This window comes from Triticum aestivum, chromosome 3D (genome assembly GCF_018294505.1).
Source record: "Triticum aestivum cultivar Chinese Spring chromosome 3D, IWGSC CS RefSeq v2.1, whole genome shotgun sequence".
NCBI lineage: Eukaryota > Viridiplantae > Streptophyta > Magnoliopsida > Poales > Poaceae > Triticum > Triticum aestivum.
Window position 1 is genome coordinate 552738705 of NC_057802.1, and position 10507 is coordinate 552749211.

At 49.9% G+C, this 10507-nt stretch overlaps 2 protein-coding genes across 2 annotated transcripts; both read right to left on the reverse strand.

The window, feature by feature from the left end:
- Nucleotides 1–382: 382 nt before the first annotated feature.
- Nucleotides 383–5992, reverse strand: LOC123080435 (uncharacterized). Its single transcript, XM_044503360.1, has 16 exons — nucleotides 5461–5992; nucleotides 5019–5358; nucleotides 4571–4930; nucleotides 3826–4377; nucleotides 3588–3725; nucleotides 3400–3481; nucleotides 3151–3227; nucleotides 2942–3060; nucleotides 2732–2849; nucleotides 2163–2279; nucleotides 1972–2063; nucleotides 1780–1846; nucleotides 1575–1656; nucleotides 1361–1452; nucleotides 1014–1157; nucleotides 383–937 (listed from the first exon to the last, which is right to left on the reverse strand). The coding sequence occupies exons 1-16, from the start codon at nucleotides 5832–5834 to the stop codon at nucleotides 791–793; spliced, it is 2901 nt and encodes a 966-aa protein (XP_044359295.1). The 5' UTR covers nucleotides 5835–5992; the 3' UTR covers nucleotides 383–790.
- A 186-nt stretch (nucleotides 5993–6178) lies between these two features.
- Nucleotides 6179–10095, reverse strand: LOC123080432 (uncharacterized). The gene is made up of 7 exons (XM_044503358.1): nucleotides 9633–10095; nucleotides 9238–9356; nucleotides 9095–9160; nucleotides 8506–8703; nucleotides 7865–7983; nucleotides 7575–7680; nucleotides 6179–7485 (listed from the first exon to the last, which is right to left on the reverse strand). The coding sequence occupies exons 1-7, from the start codon at nucleotides 9940–9942 to the stop codon at nucleotides 6877–6879; spliced, it is 1527 nt and encodes a 508-aa protein (XP_044359293.1). The 5' UTR covers nucleotides 9943–10095; the 3' UTR covers nucleotides 6179–6876.
- Between the last annotated feature and the right edge of the window lie 412 nt (nucleotides 10096–10507).

Consider the following 10507-nt stretch of genomic DNA (forward strand, 5'->3'; position numbering starts at 1 on the left):
CCACTCTCGGTTTCACACCACAAAAAGAGGCCAAGACAGTAGTATCATCAAATGATTGTAACATCACAGCATAAATGCATCACATCATTGCATATAGTAGATGTTTACATCACAAAAATATGGGTAAAAGCATGATGGCGTGATTCCAGCTGATGATTTGTAGCTTGCTAGCAACGGAAGTTGGCTCAGCTGGCATTGGATTTGCTTGTAACACTGCCTAACAGTCCTCTGCCTTGTGAACAGTTTCAGAAAATCAAAGATGGCTTACTACATGCATCCGACTGGATACAAGTATATATATTTCTGGAAAGTTGGATCAGACTGTAGATAATCATAAGCCAATGGATGTGCTAATCATAAGCAACAATGTGCTGATCATAAGTTAACAAATGTGACATTCCAGATTAATTTTCTCCATAGTCCCATAGGCTACACTAGTTCACCTCTTCACCATACATCTCACCAGGTGCAGGCCTTCTAGCTTTCTGAAGCTTAGTCCCGCTTCTGCTTGGGGTCATGTTGGAATCCTTTTGCGCCCTTTCAGCAAATGATTTAACCGACAACTTATCATTTTCCATGAAATGTACGTACTTGTTATAGCAAGATAATGGGCAGTCAATGACTTTGATCTCCCACTCCCTCTGGTAGGTGTGCTCTACTCGCCACATGATGGGCAGTCAGTGAGCCTTCAATCTTTTCTTCTAGTTTCTTGTCATCTTACACACATCCTACACAATTCTAAGTTCCAACACACACAAGCAAATGATGACACCGATGTCCTCCTGGCTGACTAGAGCTTCCAGTAGACCCCGGCCCGGTGGAGGAGGCCGGCAAGGAGCGCCCAGAGCAGGATCTGCGCGACGAGGACGTAGAGGAGGATGCCCACCCTCTCCGAGTGCCACACCCTGACGAACACGTGCTTCCTCACCCAGTAAACCTGCAGTGGCGACAGAATTTCTCAGCGTGTGCTGAAGCCCGAAGGCGGTCGATGCAGGTAGGTTCTTCTCAGTTACCAGTGTGTTCTTGGGCCCGTCGTAGTACCAGCCGTTGAGGAAGCCCTCGAAGATGCCCGCCGCCGCCATCACGTACACCAGCATCGCGTTCATGCCGACCCACCGCAGCGGCTCGAAGACATAGCGCAGGCTCACGACATCCACCTGGGGAAGCCAGCAGGTTTCAACAATGTTGCCGTCGACAATGCTCAAGATGTCAGCCATGGAAGATCACATACACTCATGATCGAACTGGACTCATGGAATGTCATGTGGAGGATTTGAAAATTCTCTTTTTTTTCTACTGATGTTCAATTGTTCATTAATAATTAAGAAATAAAACTAGTTTTGTAAAATTGAGGACTTACAAGGAAGTAAAGCATGGAGAAGACGATGCCAGCGGCGCCGGCGGTCACGCAGATGTAGCTGAGTGTGTACAGCTGCTTGTTCAGAGGAATCGCTGCAACGAAATGCGAAAGAGCAAACTTTGTTGAATCGTATTCAGACAGGGGAGGAGTGGAAACATGTATGAGAACTTTTTTTCCTGATGAATGTGTATTTTGTACTCTGGACTCTGGTTACCATGAGAGAAGTGCAGAATGATTCCGAGGAGGAGGAGAGCTACGCCCATGGTGACCCACTGCTTTAGCCTGTCCATATGACTCTGAAATTTCACGCAGGAATGATAAACATGTCAACAATCAGCATTATGTGTTGTAGTCAGTCCCTACTCAGAGTAGGCTACTCTACACCAACAGAAAAAGCCTGACATGTGAGGCAAAATCACCTTCATATGAACAAGCACGTGCCCGTAGTGTACGCCGATGATCGTACTTAATACCGCTGAAAATGAGCTGCAAAATTTTATCAAAGAACAGTGTCAACAGTGAACTACAACACAGAACAGTGAACTATATATTACTACGTCAGATGATAAGAAATCCCACCATTGACATGCAACAAAAAATACTACCCTTACCTTAGTAACCCTTCAGGTTCAAATGGCGAGGCACACCAGGCCGGGGCGTCCCTTTTGAAAGGCCCCTCATAAGGGGAATCATCAGTACAGTCCTGCGTAGACCAGTGCATAAGTTGGCGGGTAAGAGTTTGAAAATAACTGCAAAGAACAGGCATGAATGTTTTGTTATCTGCAAAAGTGAAAACACACACCCTGTGCCTTCTCCATGCAGGTTTCTGGTACAGGTGATTGATGCCGAGGACTTTACGGTCGATGTAACCTACAGCATTGCAAGGAGGGCTCAGATTTCCCCTTGTGCCACAGGTCACCTAAAAAATTAGACAACACTGTAAATGAGTTTCAACTTTCACAAAACTACTTTGATCGTACAGGTGCAAAACAATAACACTGTCATGGCACAGTTTGAGTATGATTTGTATATTGGACTCTGTTTAGTATCACTAACTAACATGAAAACTACCTGAAGTACAAAGAACTGAGTTATACATTGCTGTTGAAATGCAGTTTGTTCAGCTTGTCATGGCAAGAAATGGTGAAGAATGGCAGGATTCCTGGGCTTGCCCAGCGATATGCTTGCAAAATCATTTTGTAAGTAGATTGTTTTTGAAGATGTAAACTATCTATGCAAACTTTGACTCAGCTAATTCAGCATGCAATACGATGCAAGGTTAATTCTACGCTCAAACGAGTAGTATGCAACATCAACAATCTCACAAGAAAATAAAGAAAGTAAAATGGCAGAGCTCGAGAAGTCTCATACTGTTAAAACTTTGCCATAGTTCAGGCTGTCCACATTTCGCACCCTGAACTCCCAGTCCGGAACGTAAATCCCGTAGACAAGGGACAAATAGATCAAAAGGATGCAACATGCAACAATCCTTGTAGATACACAGAGGCCGCAATTAGTATGTGAAATCTGCAATGCTTCACAATTCAGATGACATAAAAAGGTCTGGATATGCATATATACCACTGGGACAAGTACATCCTGAAAATTGAGAAGAAGCCTGAACTTGACTGATCCTGAACCCTCGCATCTTTCGTCGCGATCTCTATGACTGCGACAACCAAGTATGCAAGGGCAATCCTCTGAAGAAGAAGCAAAGATAAAATCACTCGCTGGTAATAATGCATACATTCTTTTCAAGTAATATAGGGGAAGTATGTGTTGTCCGGTACCTGGAGAATGCCGCACCATCGTATGTGCTTCATGTCAACTCCATAAGTCAGTTCATCTGGAGCGTGGGAGTAGCCACCTGCGTATGGACATGGTGACACATTGCTGATGTGTTAGAATTTCCTCTTTGCAGATAGGGGGGTGGCGCTTCGCGACCACTGTCAAAACACAGAGGCATTTGTATAACAGAGAGACTTAAGAAGCTAATTGGTGTAAACAGATCAGTGTTCTCCATGCTTCTTGTAAGCAACCTTGCAGCAAGATCCCCCAGAAGAGCAGCTTCAGTGTTCTTATGACCACCCTCCTGACGGCCCAGCCGCGATCTGGAATTCTCTGCACGTTTGTTTTATTCGTACGACGAGAAGTTGAGAACAACGAACGGTGTGACGAAACTGCAGTCTGACAGGACAAGGAAGGAAGTAGGGTTCAGAAGGGGGACCTTGAGGGAGAGTGGGATGGCCATGCCGACGATGAAGAGGAAGCAGGGCATGACGAAGTCTGCGAGGTTGCAGCCGTGCCACGGCGCGTGCCCGATGACCGGCCACTCGCCGCCGGCGCCGTCCACCAGTATCATCAGCTGCGGCGCAGACACGAACGAACGAACACAGTTGGAACTTGGGTCAGGCAGACATGAAACTCACTGGGTGAGGAATTAAACACCCGTGGAGGGGACCTACAGCGACGGTGAGGCCACGGAAGACGTCGAGGGAAGCGACCCGCCTGCTCCCTTGTCGAGGCGCCTTCTTGTCGCCGTCGTCCTGATCATCCGCCGCCTCATGGACCGGAGGAGGAGCACGGTGCCGGTCAGGGTCCTCCTCGGCGCCGGCGGCCGCGCCGTGCCGCTTGGCGACGCTCTGGCCCCCGTCCATCAAGAAGAAAGGAACAAGGACTCGACGCAGGAAGGAACGTGCGACGCCGCCTTTGCTGCTGCTGCTGCGTGAACGCGGAGGGCGACAGGAGATATGGGGAGGAAGAAGATGAGGATTCCGATTCCCGGAAGCAAGCAAGCACCAGCTGGTCACTCTCGCGTGGATCACCACTCGCTCACTGGAAAGCGACACGTTTGGACCGAAACTAGCTGAAAGATAGGACGCCTCCTCGTCGTCGTTTTCGATGTACCTACAGGTCTTGGACCATCCCTCCTGGGTCAGAGTTTTTTCCGGCGAGGCAGTGAAAAGCTGCTGAATTTCCTGAGCGACGCATTTTTTTGTTCCGGGAAATAGCCACTCCTGAGACCGGGAACCATGTTTTCTTCAACTGTAATAGTAGTAGATAATTTTATCGGGGGGACTGGAAACACCAATAATTTGAGCCTACTGGAACATGGGCAGATCATGCGAGATAGCATGCATCACTACGAATCGCAGACAGAATCGCGACGATCATTCGAACAGTTGATTATTGTGCCTGCAACTGCGAGACGATCTTGGCCACGGCCTGCGCCGAGATGGGCGACAGGCTCAGCGCGCACAGGCTCTCCCACGCCGCCGCCACGCCCGACGGCTCTGCCTTCTTCTCCTTCTCCTTCTCCTCCTCTTCCTCCTTCTCCTTCTTCCCCTCCTCCTGCTCCTTTTGCTCCTTCTTCCCCTTCTCCTGCTCCTTTAGCTCATTCTCCTTCTTCTCCTGCTCTTTTTCGGCAGCCTCCTTGAAGAAGAAGGCGGCGTGCGTGGAGCCGACGATGCTGCGGGCGGCCTCGCGCGCCTCCGGCAGCCGGTCGTTCAGCAGCTCCGCGGCCACCTGCAGCAGCGCCGGCAGCCCGAACTCCTTCATCGTCTCCACGTCCTGCCAATTCACACATGATCTCGTGCGTCAGTAAAACGAAACAAACAGATCGAGTTCCGCTGGATTTGAGTCGACAAGCGGTACGTACCATCCTGGCGGCGCAGTGCGCCATGGCAACGGCGGCCTTGGCCCGGACCCTGAGGTTGGCGTGGTGGACGTAGGCCCTGAGCTTCTTCAACAGGGGCAGGGGCGGCATGGATGTGGCCATGGCGCGCATCGCCTTCTCGGCCTCCTCGCACACGAACCGCTTGTCCTGCGACGCCTTGAGCAGCAGCTGCAGCAGCAGCTTGTCGAACGCGTCGGCCGAGGCCGAGGAGATGAGGTTGCCGAAGGCCGCGAAGACGTCCGTGCAGGCCATCACGGAGGTCTTGAGCACCGCGCTGCGCGGGTTCTTCATCGTCTTCACGACCCCCAGCACCACCTTCTCCCTGCCCCATGATTCACCCGCAGGTCCGAGTCAGATCCGTTACGGGATCCAAATAATTCGCCAGAAGAGAAGGAACAAAAATCAGAGGCAGAGGGGAGCTTACAGGATGGGGGCGAGGAGGGCCGGGTGGTGGATGGCGAGGCGGCGGGCGTCGTTGAGGGCCTCGCAGACCTTGACCCAGTCCTTGGAGTCGAGCCCCGCCACGAGGCCGGCGGCGCGGGCCTTGGGCGCGGGCACGGGCTGCAGGTCCTCGGACCGGACGTACTCCACGGCCGGCTCAGCCGCGGCCGCCACGGGCGACGCGGGCTTGGTCTGCGGCGCAGAGTTCTCGTCGTTGCGCTGCTTCTTGCCGTTGCCGCCGCTGCCGGTGGGGGAGCGGGTGACGGCGGGCGCCGTGGGGAGCAGCTTGGCGGCCTTCTTGGGCCGCTGGTCCGCCACGGCGGCCGGCAGCGTGTTGTCCAGCGCGCGGAGGGCCATGGGTGGGACGGGATCGCTTGCTTGCTGATGGATGGAGACGCAGAGATTCGGAGGGAGGAGAGATTTGGGGGAGGGCTTGCGCTGCGGCGTGTGGATGGATGGATGGAGGAAGGGTTTGCGGCGGCGTCGGAGTTTAAAATGTGGAGGATGGGGGTGGCTGCAACGGCTATAAAGAGATTGAGATTCGAACTGGCAAGTGAACGTTGGAGGGTTTGCTTCGCGATGCGGGCTCTGATTACCTTTTGTGCCGTTGCCAGACAAAAGCTTCGCCAGCGAATTTCGCTCAAGAAAAATTAAAGAAGGAAGTAACTCTTGAGATCTACTGTACCTAATTTACTGAATTCCCCTAAAAAGATATAATTTATTAATATAATTTATTGAAACAGGATTGCTAAATCTCAGTCAACTGAGACTTAACGAAGTCTATATATATTTGTTAAATCTTACATGAAGATCCCTGTAAAATTTTCTTTTTAATATTTTCTTTCATCTTTTCATATGCTCAATCACTTGGCTCGCGAAGTCTCAAAAACCTAGCCACACCCTTATTGAAAAGAAAATTTAAAAGGAAAAAAAAAATAACAGATGCAACTGCTACTGCCACCATCACGAGATGGTTCTAGAAAGAAAATTGATCACGAGATAACCGGGAGAAACCTCAGAGAATGGTGGACCACCTGCTGGAGTTGTCATTGCCACCCCTGCCTCACTGCCTCCAAATGAGACTTCATTTTCAAAAAGAGTGCATGCTCATCTTCTCTGGCAAGAGGAAAAAACTTCTGAATGCCTTCATTTCAAAGAGCTACCTAGTTCTTACACTTAACAAGCCGACATATGCTTACATCAAACCTGACTTCAGCTATCGAAATTTCACATCTCTTCTCAAGACAACTTAAGGTGTCCAGTTCATTGTTCGTTCGTACTAGCTCCAAAACTGCCAGCACCAGCAAAGCAAAAACAGATGCATTCTATCTAGATTCGTGTCGGCGTCCTTGTTGGATATCTGTACAAAAGGGAAGGCCTCTGTTTAGGGTGCCCTATCTCAAGCAGTGCTCCACCTGGGCATCATCGCGCTGCTCGTCTGCGCCTCCCACCAGGCGTTGAACGCCGACGGCTCCTGGAACTGCCGGTACCCCTCCTGCATGGACCTGCCGTTCCTGACAAGGCCGCGCGCGGCGAACCCCATGAGCTCCGAGGCGTCCGTGTGCCGGCTGAACCAGTGTGGGACGCGAGAGATTGGAGAAAAAACGCTCTGTTCCTCCTCGAGGCGCGGCTCGGGCTCTGCCTGCTTTGCTGGAGACACGCTTTGTTCCGCCAGGAGCACTTCGTGCTGGATCTGCTTTGGGGGCTCTTGGGCTGACGAATGCTCGGCGGCTGCTGACAGCATGTTCCCTATGCCGAACGACTCCCAGTCGACCTGCTGCCACACCTTGTACCCGTCGTTGACTGTGTCGGCTGTGTGACAGTTTTGGAGCTCGGCCTTCTGCTCTGCCGCCAATCTGTCGACCTCCACCTTCAGTTGCTGCAGCCGCTGCCCAATCCTTTCGGTTACTTTGTCATACAGGTCACCTCTAGAAATATGTTGGGAGTCGTTGCTGTTCTCAGCCATCAGGTCGTCAAAGTTGATTGGGTCGCCAACAACCACTATCACCTACAGAACCAAATCAATAAATAAGTAGTTCAGTATTCAGCTAAATTCCATGACAACAAGAAATATGAGTTGCGTGCAGGGGCACACACCCTTTTGCCTGTTCTTGGGATACGTTTCCCAACAGGCATTATGTCCTGCATCCCAGTATGGACAAAGGGGACAACAACCGGTAGGCTGTCAGCATCCATTACCAATCTGGTAAGGAGAAGAAAAAGAGCAATTAAACGGGTGGCCCTTAACAATGGACAAAAACTACAACAAAGACCGCAAAAACTGATACATATATGCAAAATGCAGGCTTTTTTTTTACAAAAAAGTAAGTCAAGAGGAGTTCACTAATAATTGCAGATAGCACAGTACAAGGAAATAATGTTCTAACCTTCCAACACCTCTCTTAGCAGGAGCAATGGTTTTCCCTCCATCCTTTGAACGACTTCCTTCAGGAAATATATGAACCCATCCACCATTATTAAGCTTTGAGAGCGCCATATCCATTCCCTGAACAGCGAAAATAAAGAGTGGTGTTCTGTGAAGAGAAAACTCAACACATTCAACCATGTACAGGTATACTGCATCCTCACTATTCATTTCAAAGGTAGAACAAGGAAAGATGATGTGCAGTCTACAATGCTCGATTAAGACCCTTAGCAGATTGGAGCACTGATCCAAACATACAAACTTCACAAACCTCTTGTGAATTTCTACCAACGATGAGGCACTGCATATTACAGGTAGCTCAAACTTTGTTTTGAATACAAGGATGTAGCATGCTAGTTAAGTTCATGGTCTTAATATAATGATAGGAAGTTTAAGGCAAAGCCCAGCGAGTGTCTCCCAACAATGTGATACTGGTTTAAATGGCATCATTAGTCACAAGCTAAATATCAATATTTCTCCAAGTATATACCATAAAAAAACTGGTTTACCAACATCAAAATTTGCATGGCCAATCTACTGCACACATACTTGAAATAAATAGCTTTAGACCCCTACATACAGTAAACGAAATGTATCTCATACCTTTTGGTAGATGCCTTCACCACGGTTAACAGGCAACACTTTAACAGACCTGAAGAAGGTGGACAGAACTGGATTTGTAAAGCAACGATCAGTCGCACATAGTGTCCATCTCAGCTTTTGTGCTTCCATCATAACAGATGGTGGCAGAAGGGACGCAATTACAAAAGGGTCATCCATAGCAGCCACGTGATTGCTGACCTAAGATTATGAAAACGACAGAAGCATGGGGTGATTAGAAGAATGCATAGTGGAGAAAAATATGCAGTAAGGAAGAAATGCGCCATGTAAAACTGTAAGTGACTACAGTTTAAAAGTTAGGAGATGCCACAATTCATAAGAGAAAATATGCAGGCCATCGTCTTCTAAAAGGACATATACAACCAATCCACCACTTCAGTACAAGTTGCAGTGACTCGGCCACATAGGCGCATACCGTAAGAAGAGGTTTGTGTTTAGGCTCTCCATCACTTCAGTATGGGTTGCAGCCATATAAGAGTATGGTTTTATGACTACTTGCTACCTTCAGACGATATGTCATGCAATGCAATAGAGTAATGTTTTGCAACTACTTGGCCACATTGGCACATACCGTTAGAAGAGGTTTGTCTTTAGGCCTCTCTTGTAATGCCTGCTGAAGTTTCTCCGCACCATAAATCTGCAAAACTTCATAGGTTAGCAGAAGCCCGTGGGCTCAAGTATTTTGGAAAATCAATCACTCTTGAGCTACAATACCTGGACAGAGTTAAGGCCGTGCATAAAAACATAGCAAGCATTGCCAATTAGAGGAACGGCCAGTGCTTGGAGCGAGCGGAAAATCACGGAATCTTCGACCCCGTTAACCTCTTTGCCCACTGCATTGACAAAGAGATGCGATTTAGAAACTGGTGCAAAGAGTAAAATCTCTTCTCTTGCTCCCCCTCGTATAATAAGAGAGCCCAATAGAGGACACATAAACCAGGAGCGGCACATCTATAACCTCGTTAGGCTAGAATCAGATTGCTATGTATAAAGTTACTGCAAAGAATATACTCCTGCCAACAATGGCGACATCAAACAAACATTCATTTCGCAGTGGTTTTTGACATGGAGCCATGAGACCAATGGCAGCAAAGAAGAGATACGCGTACCTTTCTTCCTGTAGAACCTGAGAGCGCTGGAGGAGGGCTTCGCCTTCGCCGCCGCCGCGGCGTCGGGGGAGGCGGGGCCCTGCTGCTGCTGCTGCTGGTCGGGCCCCTGCTTGTCCCGGTGCAGGATGGCGCGGAGGCGGTCGGACCACTGGCGGACGGCCTCGGAGGCGGCGCGGCCCTCGGGGCGGCGCCAGAGCCAGCGGCGGTCGACGGGCGCCACGCGGAGGCGGTTGCGGATCTGGGCCCCGACGGCGCGGGCCCCCTCCGCCCACGGCACCCCGCCGCCGGCCGCCATGGAGGGGTTGGCCATCGAGCAGGGATGGTCCTCAGGCTAGGGGTTGCTCGGTCGCGAGTGTCGCTCAGCTCGGTTCCGTTCCGATCCGCGCTGATATCAAATCGACTTTGATGAAAGAAATCAAGCGGAAGAAAGAAGCTGGTCCTGCTCTTGGGGTGGAAGAAAGGAATGTGGTGGTGGGTCCCGGGGCGCAGTGGGCGCGAGGAATGGATAGCTGGGGCCCGGTGGCAGCGGGAGAATGGGGGAGTGGGTTCCGATAAGGACGCCGCTCGGGGGAGTCGCGGTCCACGTCATCCACGATGGGGACGTGGCTGGATGACGGTGGCTTCTCGTCTCGAAACTTTTTTTCTTGACGCTCTTATATTTGTTTAAGGAGGAAGTACATCCATTCAGGCAAAGTTTAGTCAAATTACAAGAAAAAGTTTAGTCAAACTCCGGGCGCAAACATCATAATATTGATTCACTCAAACTGCTCATCCGAATGAGCTGAAGCTTAATCCTTTGTAACACTAGCCTAGGTTTAAAGGTGTCGTATTCAATTAAGGTCTTTAATTAAAATTGGATCGCCCGATTTTGACCG

What these genes read in the sequence shown, in the direction of transcription:
- LOC123080435 (XM_044503360.1), bottom strand. Translation starts at nt 5,834, where the DNA reads ATGGCCCTCCGCGCGCTGGACAACACGCTGCCGGCCGCCGTGGCGGAC. An exon ending in CTGCATGGAGAAGGCACAGG is followed by an intron (nt 2,064 to 2,162) that starts GTGTGTGTTTTC and finishes TGGTCTACGCAG; the next exon opens with GACTGTACTGATGATTCCCC. An exon ending in ACGTGCTTGTTCATATGAAG is followed by an intron (nt 1,657 to 1,779) that starts GTGATTTTGCCT and finishes GTGAAATTTCAG; the next exon opens with AGTCATATGGACAGGCTAAA.
- LOC123080432 (XM_044503358.1), bottom strand. Translation starts at nt 9,942, where the DNA reads ATGGCCAACCCCTCCATGGCGGCCGGCGGCGGGGTGCCGTGGGCGGAG. An exon ending in GCTAAGAGAGGTGTTGGAAG is followed by an intron (nt 7,681 to 7,864) that starts GTTAGAACATTA and finishes TCTCCTTACCAG; the next exon opens with ATTGGTAATGGATGCTGACA. An exon ending in TCCCAAGAACAGGCAAAAGG is followed by an intron (nt 7,486 to 7,574) that starts GTGTGTGCCCCT and finishes TTGGTTCTGTAG; the next exon opens with GTGATAGTGGTTGTTGGCGA.